The sequence below is a fragment of the Capsicum annuum genome, chromosome 3, assembly GCF_002878395.1.
Source record: "Capsicum annuum cultivar UCD-10X-F1 chromosome 3, UCD10Xv1.1, whole genome shotgun sequence".
In the NCBI taxonomy this organism is placed as follows: domain Eukaryota; kingdom Viridiplantae; phylum Streptophyta; class Magnoliopsida; order Solanales; family Solanaceae; genus Capsicum; species Capsicum annuum.
The window spans coordinates 270,180,123-270,196,431 of NC_061113.1; the positions used below are offsets into that span (position 1 = coordinate 270,180,123).

The 16,309-nt window shown below is 29.5% G+C and overlaps 2 protein-coding genes and 1 pseudogene across 2 annotated transcripts; all 3 read right to left on the reverse strand.

Annotated features, from left to right (window-relative positions):
* Nucleotides 1–260: 260 nt before the first annotated feature.
* On the reverse strand, nt 261–1,019 carry LOC107864697 (E3 ubiquitin-protein ligase lubel-like). Its single transcript, XM_016711133.2, has one exon. It carries the CDS (start codon nt 1,017–1,019, stop codon nt 261–263), a length of 759 nt encoding a protein of 252 aa, XP_016566619.2.
* A 5,396-nt stretch (nt 1,020–6,415) lies between these two features.
* Nucleotides 6,416–7,869, reverse strand: LOC107864698 (annotated as a pseudogene).
* A 4,216-nt stretch (nt 7,870–12,085) lies between these two features.
* LOC107861655 (FCS-Like Zinc finger 17) lies at nt 12,086–13,622 on the reverse strand. The gene is made up of 2 exons (XM_016706963.2): nt 13,288–13,622; nt 12,086–12,472 (listed from the first exon to the last, which is right to left on the reverse strand). Exons 1-2 carry the CDS (start codon nt 13,524–13,526, stop codon nt 12,244–12,246), a joined length of 468 nt encoding a protein of 155 aa, XP_016562449.1. The 5' UTR covers nt 13,527–13,622; the 3' UTR covers nt 12,086–12,243.
* Nucleotides 13,623–16,309: the final 2,687 nt, after the last annotated feature.

Below are 16,309 nucleotides of genomic sequence, written 5' to 3' on the forward strand. Positions count from 1 at the left end.
CAACTATTTCTAGTCCGACTCGACAACTCATACTTGACTAAACTACAAACATAAACTATCACAGTTTCTATCAAAATGGAGATTAAACTACCTATCTTAACCACTAATTAAAGTCTAATAAAAAAACACTACAAATTGCTCTTCACCAATAAAAGACACTCACTGCATTCCTGGTTTGTTTTTTTTTTTTTAAAAAAAAAAACTTAACCTTTTTTATAGTAACACGGTTTTGTTAGTATGAGATTTTCTCTATCGAAATTTTATTCTTCTTGTTGGGGATGTTGAACAACAAATCCTTCAAATCGTCGGACAATAAAATTCATTTGACTTGATATATGATCATAAGCTTCACATGTTATTCCCCAATGCCAAGTATCTCTGCATCTCGCACAGAAAATCCTCCAGCAATTGGGACATGCCCTAATCAAATATCCCTTACCATCATCAATCAATATTCCCGAGCAATATTCATAAGGGTAATCCATAATATAGGGTGAAGTCAAAACTTTAGCTTCTCGATTAGCATTTACAACACGATCAAAAACAACATAAGGCAACAAAAATTCAAGATCCATGGCTCCCTTACAATTTGCAATAGGGCACTTAACTTCGTAAATATTATCGTTGATTTTTTTAGCAATGTGCTTCTGTATACATTCTTCGTAGTATAAATGTGGGTAATCGATGCCCCGAATCATCGTGTTCGAAGGAAACACATCTTCACATATGTCGCAGTACATACATGAGGATTCCCCCTCTTCTCGAATACTGTTTAATTTTTCAATCGATCCATAAATAAAAGAATAATGCAGTTCAATAATTTTCTTACCCGCAACATTGCTAGAACTTGATTCCAAGCTCCTGACTGAGTGAAATTGCGCAGTATGAAAAAGAATTTGCTGTAACTGTATAACGTCATCGTCGTCCTTAACATCGTCCTCATTTTCATTAATATCAAAACTCAGCTGACTATCAGTTTCTTCATCGTGATTGAAGATCTGAACATCTCTTGAATTCATTTTGATTTTGTGTCTTCTTTAATGTCTGCAACAAAAATTAAATCTTTTTGAAGCCGAATCAATTTTGATTGGGGTGCAAGAATTTTGAGATGATGTAACACTTAATTGAATCGACAACAGAACCGTCTTGAGAACTCCGCCATAAATATGTAAGGATTGCTATTTTTATTTCCAAATATGCATTTAAGTTGAATTAATACTGTTGTAGACAATAGATAAGTCAACAATAAATTTAGACTATGTCACGTGTAGTAAGTGACTGACATCTCCAGTCAAATTAAAAAATAACGAGCATGTTTCTTGTGCCTTACTGTAGCATGTTCCGACCAATAAAGTATCGCCACATCAACTTCAATCTAAACGGTCCAAAAAATTATCTTCGGTACAACTCTTCCACCTCAACATATCTGACATGTACCCTCCATTAAAGTATCGCCAAGTCAAGCTCAACATGAATGGTCAAAAAAATGCTTGTCATCATCACAATCTGTCATCTCAACAAGAGTGATATGTTTCAGTCAATAAAATATAGCTTGGTCAATTGATTTAAGGAAAAAATTCATAAAAGCACAACTTTAGTTTTAAAATTACTAAAAATACCTTCAGTTTGAAAAACTATAAATATTCCAACTTTTATTAATTTAGGTTAAAAATTGAGATACATCCTAAAATACTTTTTTTAGAAAAAAATTTTAATGTTACCAGCTCTTCCTACATTAATGACTACATTAACGCGAAATTTTGATCACGATTTTATCCCAAAATTTTCTCTTCTTCTTCTTCACATTTTTTAATTAAGATATTTTTTCCCCTAAATTCATCTTCACTTTCTTCTTATTATGCTCAATGGTTTTTCTCAAAAATCAAATTAAACAACATTATATTCCTTTAGCTCACCTGATTGATTGTTTGGAGTTTCGTGTTAAAAATGATGATGTTTTTGATACTCGAGTTATGGGTAAAGTTACTATTTCGACGAAGAAAATTACCTCCGATGAGGTTATTTTTGGATGATTTTTTGTTATCGGTACTTCAAGTAAACCTTCTAATCCAATAATATTTTGCTGATCGAAATAAAAATCAATTGAACCCCCCTACAAAAGATGATACAGTGACCAACAGATTTAAAGTCATTCATCTTTCCGAGGAAGAAAAAATTCAACTACATTCACCTTGAAAATAAACCATCAAATTACTGGGAAAAAAATTATGCATCATTATCTCAAAATAAAATTTCAATATCTATGGAGACCTTCAGAGCAATTTCTTGTATATGTTATTTTCAATTTTGTTGTTATATGTATCTCTTGTTTTTAAAGTTTTAGTGAAATAGATATATTTAAGATACATGTCAGTAAGTTTAAAGATATATATTGTGTATGAGTTTATTCTGTACGTATCACACACTATTTTTTATGTTGATTCAAATATTTATACAAAAAATACTTGATTCAAATATTTATACAAAAAATACATATTCTGTAAAACAACAGATACATTTAAGCTTTTTGTATTTTCTGATTTTGTGTTATTGTGAATTTACGTATCTGTTGTTATTTCAGATCTGGGTAATTTCTAGCTTAGATACATAGTTACACATACATGACACTTTTTTCAATATCTTGTATCTAGTGTTATCTGTTTAACTCTTGTTTTTAAGTTTTAGTGAAATCAGCATACTATAGATATATGTTAGTAATCTTAAAGATACATATAGTGTATGAGGGGTATATTATATGTATCTAGCTTTATTTTGTTTTTTTCAAATCAATTATTTTTTAAAAAAATTTAATTTTTTAGCCCTCGCACGTTCTATCGTTAATCCAAACGTAAGAATGACGTAACAATACTTAAATATTCATTTCAATTACTTCAAACAAAATCAAGAAAAAACAGTAAAATTGTCGTAGGAATCGTTTATAAGTGGAATCGAAATATGGAAGAAATTTTATTTTAAAATAGGAAATAAGAAACAAATTACCTATTCGTGGAAATTTATTCAATTTTTACCATTATTAGTTAGGTTATTTGCTAAATTAAAAAAAAAAATTAGCCATTACATCCCTTAAATTATGTTAATTAGTTTAATTATTAAATGTATCTGTAGGGTGTATCTTATGTTAGTTATATGTATCTTCAACGACAATATGTTAAAAAATTAATATGTACTTTATTGTACAAAAAAAACTGACGGGAGATACATATATATACTATCATGCACAATATATATATATATTTAACACTACTAATATGTATCTTTGGAATGTTGATATCACTAAAACTAAAATATCAAGAGATACATATATATAAACAACTCGAACCAGAGATACAAGATGAAAAAAAAATGTATCTAATTAGATCAAATATGTATCTCGGCCTACTACAAATAACAAAAATAAAATTACGTAAAATAACAATCAATTTTATGTTAAATGCACAATTAAATAATCAAGAGACAAATAACTACTTTTGAGACTCTAAACAAGATACAAAAAAAAAATTGTGGATCATTTCGCATAGAAATTGAAGGAATGCTCAATGGCATACCATGTCATAACTGAAACAAGAGTACACTCGTCCACCCTGAAAACGATTACATCGCTCTTATGGCCCTCACACTTTATATTGTTAATCCAAACACCGGAATGACATAATAACACTGAAATATTCATTGCAATTACCTCAAACAAAGTCAAGAAAACAAAAAAAATAATAATTTATGAGTCGTTCTTGATGGAAATTGATAATGGAAGAGATTTTGTTTAAAAATATGGAATAAGAAGCAAATTACTTGTTTATGTGAAATTTTATTGAGCCTTTACCATTATTAGTTAGGTTAAGTGCTATATTAATGAAAATTTAGCCGCAACATTCCTTGATTTAAGCAACTTAGTTTACTAACTACATGTATCGGTAGGATGTATCTAACATTACCTAAAATATATCTTCAACGGCTAAAAAAGTAGGATTTTATGAAATTTAATAAAAAATTGAGACTTTACGAAATTAATGATAAACTTGTCGGGATATAGGTAAAATTTACTTGATTTAAATGGTCAATAAAAGTTTGTCCTTGTTTTCATCTCAACACGAGTGACATGTTTCAACCAATTAAATATCACTATATCAACTTTAATTTAATTGGTCAATTAAAGTTTGTCCTCATCAATATTTTTTGTATCTAATCATAGACATGTTCTAGCAAATCAAATGTCGTCATGTCAACTTCAATTTGATTGATTGAAAAGAGTTTGTCGTCGTCACAACTCTTTCATTCATGAAGACATATTTCAACCAATCAAATATTGATATGTCAACTTCAACTTGATTAATTGAAAAAGATAGTCCCCGTCATAATTCTTTCACCCAATACAAGAAACATGTTTCAATCATTCAAATATCTTCATGTCAACTTCAATTTGATTGGCCTAAAAGATTTTGTCGCCGATCGTCACGACACTTATATTTTATCCTAGCATAAGTGACATATTTTAACCAATCGAATAGTAGCAAATCAGCTAGAATCTAATTAGTAAATAAATTATGCACGTCATATCTCTTCATCGCAACACAATAGACATGATCTGACTAATAAAAGTATAGCCATGTTAACTGCAATTTGAATGAAAACAGTTGGTCATTACCATAACTATTTTATACCACAACTGCAAATAAAGGTTCTCATAATGAATAAAAAACATCAAAAACAATAGCAAAGACAGATTTTGAGTTTGTGAAACAAATGCTATTAATTCTTAACGAAGATCATGAAGGGTAAATTTAAGAACAAGGCGTTTAAGATCATATTTAGTTGAGGCAAATCAAATGCCAAGAGACTCAAGATCAAAATTAATTGTCTGTGAGATGCATATTGTTTGTGACGGTCATTAAGGTGTTCAGAATGAATTAAATTCAGATAATAATCAAATTCAAGGAACATAAATTTATGATTCAACTCAAAAGATTCATGAATTTATTTTAAAAAGAAAAATAACTAAGAGAATATAGAGAAATGGTTACAATAACTGTACCAGAAATTAAATACAATAATTAATGCACTTTTTTGTCTTGATTATCATTTTTCAGATGCAAATTATTTTATCTACGATATTGTCATTTTTATTCCTTTTTCGCCAAGTAATATAAACCTCATTGTTTCTCATTTATTTTCTACTACCTTCCTTCATCTCTACCTTTTCGCTTTTCTATTTTGAAATGTCAAACAATAATTATCCAATTTATAAAACTAATGAATAGTTTACCTATTTTTATCTATTTTAACCATGATATTAACTACAATACATCACCCATTGAATTTTAAAAAGTAAAAATTATTTATTTTCAAAGGGTTAGACAGCAAAACCACTTCTCAATTTATTATTTTTAAGGTATATACCAAGTCAAAAGTGCACGAAGAGAGTATTTAATTTAGTTAACTATAACGTGAAACGTCTTCAACCAACAATGATTTAACTCATAAAAAATATACATCTTCGATAACAGTACATGTAGCCAAAAAAAAAAAACTAATAAAATGAACACATTTATATGTAATGTGTCTATACTATATAAATAGTTTATTAACTGTGTATATATGATCTATAACTATATATGAATCAAAAATTTATATAAATCTATATGATTTTTATACAACATTTATACATATTTCACCCGTTAATGTAAAATCTATATGGGTCAATTGAAATTCTTGACAAAAGCGAACTCCCAAATTAAGCTATCCTTAGTTTCAACTTAGATTTTTCCAAAAAATAAGCTCTTTTGTAGAATCTATTTAACGAATTCCCAACAACTACACAAAAAACCTGTCAAGTTTTCATTATTATTTTGCGTAACTCATTAATTTTTACCAATGCACATGACATTTTTAAGAAAATAAATATCTAAAAACATAGTGATAGATCTTACAAAACTTAAATTTTAAAACAAAAGATTTTAAATTTTTTACTATATTAAGCTCCGAGTCAAATAAAAACCATTCAAGCACGTTGAATTCACAAGTCTTCTTTCCTTCCATATCCAAGGTAGAATCGAAAAACAAAATGGAAGACAAGTAGAACAGTAACTAAACTATCACGTCTTACAACAACAAAAGAAAAGACACATACTGAGGAATAGAAAATAAACACAAAAAATGAGAACAAAATATGTCTTTAGCTGCAGATTTCCAAGTAAAGAAAATTCATTACAGACCTCACGAATAGTCATTATAACTAGAGAAAAGAAAGGACAAACTTTTAATAAGCAAATAATCTCTAAAAGGAATAATAATATTATTCTGAATTTAATTGCAATACTTGAAGCGTTGTTAATAGAATGTAAGCAATCATCGAAAGCATAACTATGCATGGAGGAAGACCTGGAGGAAAGTGGTGCTTTTAAGTTGGAGAACAAATATGCTGAGAGCTGTGATCCATTCCACATCAATAGCAGAACTCATAGCCACACCTGCAAGAGATTCAAAACTTTCGTAAGTACACATACGACTCCCTTCATGTTCTTTCAATATTACTCCCATCACAATATAAAGTACTAATAAAATTAATATAGAAAAATAAGAGAAGTGTTGAGTCAACATAGGTCAAATAAACGAAACAGGGGAGTTCAAACCACAAGGAAAATTATTGATATTCAATAAATACTAGTAACGGAGTTAAGTCAGCAATCTTTTTTCATACCATTAGTTCAATTTGGTCATATCTTCTTGCCTACTTTCCTGAAAAGTACTTGCAAAACTCTACCGGACTCCAGCGAGTGTCAATTTTTTGTTATTTTCGTCGACGCACATAAAGATAGCAATGATATCACACAAATTTACTAGTAATATTGATGATTTTAGGCTCCAACTATAGCCATTACTTCATATTACAGGTTATCACATCGACCTTTTGTTATGAATCGATTGCTTGTTAGTGGGTCTAAAATAATCGAGTCATTTTGGTCTGTATATATTAAGCCTATCTTTTAATATTTGACTGTAAATAAGCAACAAATATTTGAACAGCCTTTTTATAAGTGCACCAACTTGCGCAACCAATGTATTATTATGATGCGCTCAATGTGATAAGACTAGGGAAAGGAGAAATTACCTGCAAGTTAGGTGCAAGCAGTCATCAACCTTTTCAACATAGCACTTGCACTTAGAACATCTCCGCCATTTCTTGTTCTTAGCAGTTCCAGTCATCATCACACCTCCCTTCCCTCTCTCGTTTGATCCACCCGAATGCTGAAACTCCTTGCATTCCAATCCCACATGCCACGGGACATTGCACCGAGCACAAAACAATCTTCGACAATCAGGACACTCAGTGTCTATCACAGTGTCACTCCCATCGACCACCAACATAGCCGAACAGTCCTTATAAGGACAGTACAGTTTACGCGAACCCAAAACAAGAGATTCAGACATAGCATTTTCCCATTTGTCTAGCACTTCCTTTGGAACAAGTCCTCTCCATAACTTTGGATTAATTACGGCATTACAAGCAGTATCTGGACACTTGATAACGGTAACATTTTCAAGTACTATTCTTTTAGTAACATACTTGGCAATGCAGCCTATGCAGAAACAATGTGAACAATTGCCAGTCACGAACATTTCATTAGCAAGTTTGTTGTTTGTACATATACTGCAGAATGTTCCGGAAGATTCTGAGTGTTCCCTCTTGACCTTCTTACACTTATTGAATACCGAAATTGTGGCTGCAGACATTAAGGCCTCTTGCAATTGGAATTCCTCAGCATACATTTCATCTGAAATTGGGAACAATGGTTCCTCATGATCAAACAACACTGAGAAATAGAATTCGTCCACGGAGTCTAAATTAGCCATCTTTTGATTCTGATTTATTAGTTCTCTTTGAGTTAATTTAGTTGCCATTTGCCAGTGTCCCTTCTCTAGCTTATTATAGAGAGATGATTACATCGGGAATCTGAATAGTTTGCAGCCAAACAACTTCCACTGCTATTTTTTTGATAATCTAAAAGGTCCTCCTTTAAGTTTACAGTGCAATCGATTTTTCCTATTCAAAGAACAGACTAGATGCGTGTAATGTGTTCTCTTTCATATTTACCACTTTAATATCACACGTTAGATCAAATATTGATCTAAGGACCTATCGGAACAACCTTTCTACTTTCCAAGGTAAGGATAAGGTTTATTCTCTCCGAACTTCACTTGTGTTATTACTCCCGATATGTTGTTATTGTTGTTTCTACGTCAGGTCAAACATAAGATGTTATTCATCAAAATAAACGGTATACAATAGTTGCAAGTGTTGCAAATGACAAGTTTTTAGTCAGGAAGGCAAAGTTTCTTTGGACATTATTGACATTTCCACCACGTTCTCTTCAGTTCTCCGAGACACATCCGATCCTTACCATATTCAACATATATAGGTCAATTACACAACTAATTTCAGTGGTCATACTACAAAATGACATGTCCTTCAAGTGGATCGAGAGTCATACTTATTGCACTCTTATTTATATCAAATCAAATAAGAATAATTTAAGTGAGAATATGTAAGTTGAAGTGATAAATGTGTGTATTATGCTTGTACTCTTTACTGTAGAAGCCTAGATCACTCCTGCATTTTTAGTAGCATGCCATGATGTGTCAAAAAAATGAACAATAAAAAATTAGACTCTTTTCAAAATAATTGAATTGTTGAAATATACGACAAATTTGAAGAAAAAAAGACAAAGACATAAATTAGCCATGTTTTTTCATTTTTGCCCTTTTCAAAATTCTACGACAAATCTGAAGAAAAAAAGATAAAGACATAAATTAGCCATGTTTTTTCATTTTTGTCCTTTTCAAACTTCAAAATATTAGTAACGATGAGTTTCGATAAAATTGAAAAAAATTTCCAATATCTATCTTGAATAATGATAATTCAATTATTGTGAATACTAAAAAATACTCTTTAACATTTCAATTATTTTGAAGTAGAGGGGGTAGAAAGAGAAAAAAAAAAAGAACGTGTTTTTAATGGAATTAATGTCCATGTTTCTGTAATATTTAAATCTTTACCGTATTTGTCTTCCAATAGATCCACGTCTGACAATGAAAAGACAAAAGTTAAGGATAATTTCCAACTTTAATATATTTCTGGTTCCCTTTTAATAATATTGTCTGAACGTGAAAATGGTGTGCTTATAACTCATAAGTAAAATATTGACCTAAAATGACAAAATATTATGACGACTGAAACGTGGTAATGACTATATTGATTTATATTCATATTCCATCATTTTGATGATCTCACAGAGCAATGAGATGGGATAAGAATAAGCATGCAGCACGTTATGCCTAATTATTTGCATCATATGCTATCAAGCTTTTAAACATCGACCACATTACAATTAAAACATCTTATTAGGCAGAGTTGGTAAATGACAGGTTACTAATCTGCCCAATCTTTTGTCTGAAATGGACAACATTAAATTAAGCTAAACAATCTGTTTAATGGCGAAACCATCATATACTAAGGGATGTCAATTGTGAAGTGACATCTCTACGTTGCAAAATACATTATTTAACTAGATTAAAATTTTATTTTATATACAGATACAATATGTTGATTCCCCTTATTCTCCCTCATTGAATATGTCATAGCCCCTAAAATATATCAAACAAAAAAATTAAAAGTCTTTTGACAAAATTTTGCATGGGTTAGTCTAAGCTACATTATAGTTCAACTTTTAAATGAGCTGAACTTAGTAAATTTAATAAATAATACATATTTTCATGAGCTAATATATAGTCTAATCCCTTCCCTGGCCTATTGTATCTCGAAAAGTTTTAAAGGTAAGCATACAATGAGAGAAACTTAAATGCCAAAGATAAATTTCATATATGCTTATCTCCTCTTTTTCCATGTCCATTGTTTGTTAGTATTTTCTTCTTTGAGAAGAAAATGATTATTATTGTTAATTTGATACACGATTTGCTTTAATCTTTTATTCATGCGTTACTTCTTATTGATTTTTGTATCCATTATCTACTCTTAAAATGTTGACATATTTACAACTTAATAATTTCTATTGACAAAAGAAAACTTGATATAAACCACATATTTCCAACAAGCAAGTTAGATATTTTCATTTATATATAAAATAATGAAAAGATATTTTGGTAAAGGTCGTTTGCAATGTTTATGACACTTGGTGACAAAACGTGACTATAGTTATACATCATATTCATCGTATTAACAGATAATAGTTGCAATATTATTAATTAGTTGCTCAAAGAAACTTAGTAGTAAGCCTGCCAAACGGGTCAAACTGACCCGACCTGACCCGGCCCATTAATAAGCCCAACCCAATATGACTTGGCCCGATCAGCCCATGGGCTATAGGGTACCGGGTGTCGGGCTGGGTTATTTTTTATTTTAGGTCCGGTTAATTCGGTCCGAATCAAAACTGGCCCAAGTCTACGGTTAACCGATCCGATCCGGCCCGGTTATTTTATTTTTTTTTAATTTGGATTTAATTAAAACTTAGTTTTAATATATTATTAATTTACTATCAAGTATTATTAATTTATATATGTGTATATATATCTTCGATGGACGTATATATTTAACGTATACATGTGTATATGCTTTATAAATTAATATATAACTATATATATAATTATATATTGTAGTATATATATTGTAGTATATGTTTTATTTAAAGTGGTACATATATATAAAATGGTGCGTATATATGTGTATATATCTTCTATAGACATATATATTTAATGTATACATGTGTATATGTTTTATAAATTAGTATATAACTATATATACATATATATATATATATATATATATATATTGTAGTATATGTTTTATTTAAAGTAGTCTGTATAGTCGTACATATTGAATGTTACGTATATATATGTGCGTGTAATTGTGTATATGTGTACATATTTTTTAAATTCTAATGTAGTATATACTATATATATAGTGTATATTGTTTAACGTGTATATAGGTGGGTATATATAGTGTATATTGGAAAAAGACTTTTTCTTTTTTGGTTTTTGACCGATTTTGACCAAATTTTTAATCGGGTTTAGGTGGGTTAGACCGGGTTAGGTTATGTGGGCCGATTCAGGGTTGTTTTTAAAACAATTACTGTTGAACCTGGCCCCAACCCGGCCCACTTAACCAGGCCTTGATCCAGCCCGGCCCACAACCCGGTAAAATTTCACGGGCCGATTTCAGGTTGACCCGGCCCACTTAACACCCTTAGTTAGTAGGAAACATACAAGATTTTTACTCATGTATGAATTAATTAGTTTTTTTCTCCGAGATATGTCCTTGAAATGTATACTCTCGGTTCCAATTTGTTTAAAGATATCTTCTTATTAATTTGTATAGAAAAATGACACATTTTTCTATTTAGAATAATTAAAGTTTTATAAGGCTTACATGTAATCCCTTTTCTCTTTAATATGATCAAACTTTCATTTAATCTTACCTTTAATTAGATAATGTGATCTTGATATATTAGTTTTTCAATAAACTATTAATAGTCTAATATCGCATACGAAAGGGGGTTTAGGTTGGCAAAAAGTAATCACATGATAAAAAATATGTTGTTTTATTTCGCATTGTCCTTCCAAGAAATCTTACGAGATCGCTTATAGTAATACTAATAACTTGTAAATTAAATTTCATGACCAATGAACGATACTTACTAAATAAATTAAGCCGAAGAAATTGTAAAATACAACTTAATTATATTTCTCATTATATACCTATTAGTTATTACAATACTTTTTTGATATCTTTACATCGAAAATCGACATGAAGTTCCAAAATGGGAAATGGATAATGATGTGGAAGTATGAGACTACGAGTTAAAATCAATTTTATCATCAATTATTATAACGTAGGACACCTTCATGGCCCAATGCGCCCGCATCAACATCTTCGACAGCTCATCTTGTCACATTCTATTTACTCACTTCTTCGTTAACACTAACTCTCGAATGTATACTCACTCAATTTTGAGAATAAAATCACTTTAACGATTCGATAAAATGACAAGAATCTTTCATCTTTAATCCGAGATTTTTGATTGATTATTGAAAGGAATCATTTTGTTCCCATACTAGACATACCAAAAGCATATTGGAATAGTCGAACCAAAAATACTATATTGAGAATCAATAAAAAAAAATTGAGGATAAAGCAAAATGAGAATGAATTATTATGATAGTGTGAATAAAGGTCGAATATTTTTCTTAGAATATGCTAAGGGATTTCGCCGTTGCTTATATTCCTCCAATAGAGCGAAAGTTTCAGTACAACGGCGACCATCATCTCCACATCGACGAAAAGATTGCAACATTTTCTTAGTACAGCTTTCAATCTCTTTAATTTCATCCAAATAAATCTGCCTGTTTCTACACTCCACACTGCAGAATCCCAAGTCACCCCTACATTAATTAAAATAAATAACAGTAATTAACATTTCATTATAAACAAATGAACTTTAAATTTAATTCAATCTTAAAAATTAGTTCATGAACTATTTAAGGAAGCACATATTGCTCCATCCCACACCGACGTGGGGCACTACCGCCAACAAGCGCAAAATTAAGATATCTGAAGTATGAACAATATAAGGTGGACAATCAATATAAGGTAGATATCTAACATTAAATAGAGGTAATTGGGATGGAGCCAAACTCGATACCATGATAAAAATGTGTTTCATTCAATTCAAATATTTTTCTTTTCAGTTCCTCCGTACATCGTTACTTGTTCACTTTTCTATTGGCACAGTGATTAAGAAATAATTTTACTATATACTCTTTAAATATTTTATGAAAAATGTATTAGATAATAAATAGTATTTAAGGTTAAAGGTCAAATGAATAAAAATAGGTAGAATATCCATTAGTTCTATAAATTGAATAATTATTATTGGACATCCTAAAAATGTATGGAGGGAGTAATTCATTTTAAAAGAATATCTATTTTTCTTTTCAATAATTCTTTAATTTCAACTTTCTCCAGATTGAAGGAGAAACACAATCCAATATCTTCTTTATTTTATTAAACTCTTGATGAATTGATACATCTCACATATATTCTTTATTTTCTTAAATTCTGTATCAGGTCAAATCAGACAATCAAATTAAAATGGAAAGAGTAATATACTAACAAAATTAAAGGAGAAAATCAATGAAATTAAGATGGTTGATTGGCTTTATTTTAAGTATAATATAATAAAATATAATATACGTACTTGTACATGTAAACTTCTTTGTCGAGCTTCAAAGTCTTGTTGCAAAGGAAACAATATTTGAGGAAGCAACAATCATGTTCACTGCTAAGAGATTCAGTAGGATTAGTGTGGAAGATGGGTTTCACTTTGTTGAATCTTGAACTATACATAATTAAAACATTATTAACATCTTTTTTCCGTCCACAAATCTTCTTCTGATTAATTAAAATCTTCAACCCAACTGCAACTGATTTCCCCATTTTATGAGAAGGGATAAAAAAAAAAAATAGGGCAGAAAATGAAGAATGAGCTAGTAAGCACAAAGGTGTTTGATATGAAGGTAGATAAGTGGAGGAGTGAAAGGGTATTTATTGACTAAAAGTGGGACAATTGGGTTGGCAAAAAGTAAAACAAGTCAATTTTATATTTGAGAAGATTGTGAAGAAACAAGAATATTTTTTTTTTATTTTAATAATAAGATGGTTTAGTAGTAGTATAATATGGAACGTGCGATAATGGAAAAGGTCCACGTTACCGTGTTTGTCTATATCACGTGGAACCCACGTAGTAAAATTAAATTCAACGATACTTCGTACTTTTTTTTTTCCTTTCCAGTGGGTCAGTATAAGTTGAAAAATGGGTTAAAAAAAAAGCAATATATTTTCTCTTTTTATATTGCTCGACGCCTCGACCCCTACACATGCTTTATAAAATTCTATTTAAAGAGTATATCACTAAATTAATTTTATTAATACTATTTTGAAATTTTAATTTTAATTATCATTATAATTATTTAATATTAAAAATAGTATGAAAATAATAATTTAAATTACTAAAATAAATTTTAATATAATAGTTGAGCAAAGTAAAAAGAAGAGAACAAATTAGTAGTTGGCCAATTTCTTGGAAAGAGTGTGTAAACGTGAAAATTGTGGTCGTAACTTTAAAAAAAAATTGGTTATCCTCAAAAAGAACTCAAGCTTGGTTTGTCCTCATTTGCTCAGTACATATTGCTAGAGTATTTTACAACTGTAATTTTCGTTTCAATTCTGTTTTCATTTGAGTATACCTTTTTTATACAAACATTTATTGAAAATACTCCCAAGTCCCAATACCTCATATAAATAGGGATAAAATTTACCTATAATATACTTTCTTTAAGTTCTATTTATGGGGTTACGTATGCATATTATTATTGTTGGTTATGGAAAATTTAATTGCATGGGTGATCGAGGCATTGGAAACAGATGGTTATATAATGTTCTTAAATGCGTACTCCTTTGTGCATAAAATAGTGGAGTATTTCAATATTCCAAATACTCGTATAAGTTTAATATTTGCAAACATTATATAAACCTTGAGTATGTGTGAAATAATAAACTTCAATATTTGAATTACTCGAATTTTTTTTAAATATTTGTGTTATAAAAGAAATAAGAGAGATTTGTGATAGATTTTTCAATCTTTTTACTAGGTAATCTAGGATTTTTATGTATGAAGAAAATCAAATTTTAACCCAAAAAAACAAGAAGAGGATAATCAATTCAATTAATAATATCATCGCTTAAATGATCAATAGAGCATAGCTCATTTGGTGCAAAACAAATTTTACACCTTTTCTCGCAAAACATATATAATTTGCAGATTTGGATTGATAATCAATAATGCTTCAACATGAAAAGTTCAAGTTCTGAGTTGAGCATACTTTATTTCAATACTTCATACACTAAAGTCTAATATTTTCAGACGTTAGATAGACCACGAGCATGTAAATATTTGAATTACTAGAGAAATTTTAAAATATTTGTGTTGGAAAAGAAATGAGAGAGAATTGTGATAGATTTCAATCTCTTTTACTAGATTATCTAGGATTCTTATGTGTGAAGATAATTAATTCGATTAATATTATCTTCACTTAAATGATAAATAGAGCACATCTCATCTTGTGCAAAATAAATTTTACACTTTTTCTCACAAATACATATATAATTTGCAGATTTCAAAGGATAATTAATAATGCTTCAACAACATGACAAGTTCAAGGCTAGGCAATGTATAATTTAATCTTTGACCATATAATCTTCCATTTCACGTGGACATTTTTTATTCTTAAAATGTATCACACAGACATATTTTATATGTATACAAGATGGGTATTACCTATGCTAGCACAGGCACTAAGTTCAGGTTTTACAATGCTTTTGGTGCTTTAAATAGTTATATTTGGTAATGAATGAGATAATTATTATCGAAAATACAACTCAATGTAGAATAAAATCTTACTCCCTCCATCCATCATTATTTATCCATTTTTTTATTTTGAAATGTCCAACAATATTTGTCCAAATTATAAAATCAATGGATAATTTATCTATTTTTATCTATTTTACCCTTAGCATTAAATACAATTCATTACCTAATGCATTTCTCAAAGCATTAAGTTTATTATATTCAAGGGATAATTTGATGAGATTACCCGTATCATTTACAATTTCTTAATCTTTGTGCCAATCGAAAGTGAACAAGTAAAGATGGAGCTTAGTATTACAAATATTTTAGGTATCACAGACACTTAGCTTCAATGTCAAGACCATTCAATGTGTTGTTCCTAAACGATTTTTCATGCCCTTCTTGTCCAACATAAATTTTATCATATATTGACATGTTTAAATAGTTTAAATGTTTTGAATCTTGTGGTGTTAATACTTTAGTATCATCAATCGTATATTTGCTAATCACCTTAATTACTAAAATCAGTAAGTTCTATGTATAGCTCTAATTGATGGTCACATTAATGTAATAACCATCAATTACGGTCTATATTTTCATATATAAATAATCATGGTAAGTTGACTAGGAAGTGGATTGCATATTATTAGCTTAAAATCTGCTTAATTATATATAACACGTATAGAATTTACCATGTATAATATTTATCTTGTATAACTTTTTTGAACCTGATGCGTTTTTCTTTTTCTTTTTTCCAATTGTATTCCAATGAATTAACATCATCAATATTTGATTATGAAACTTGATGGAAAGA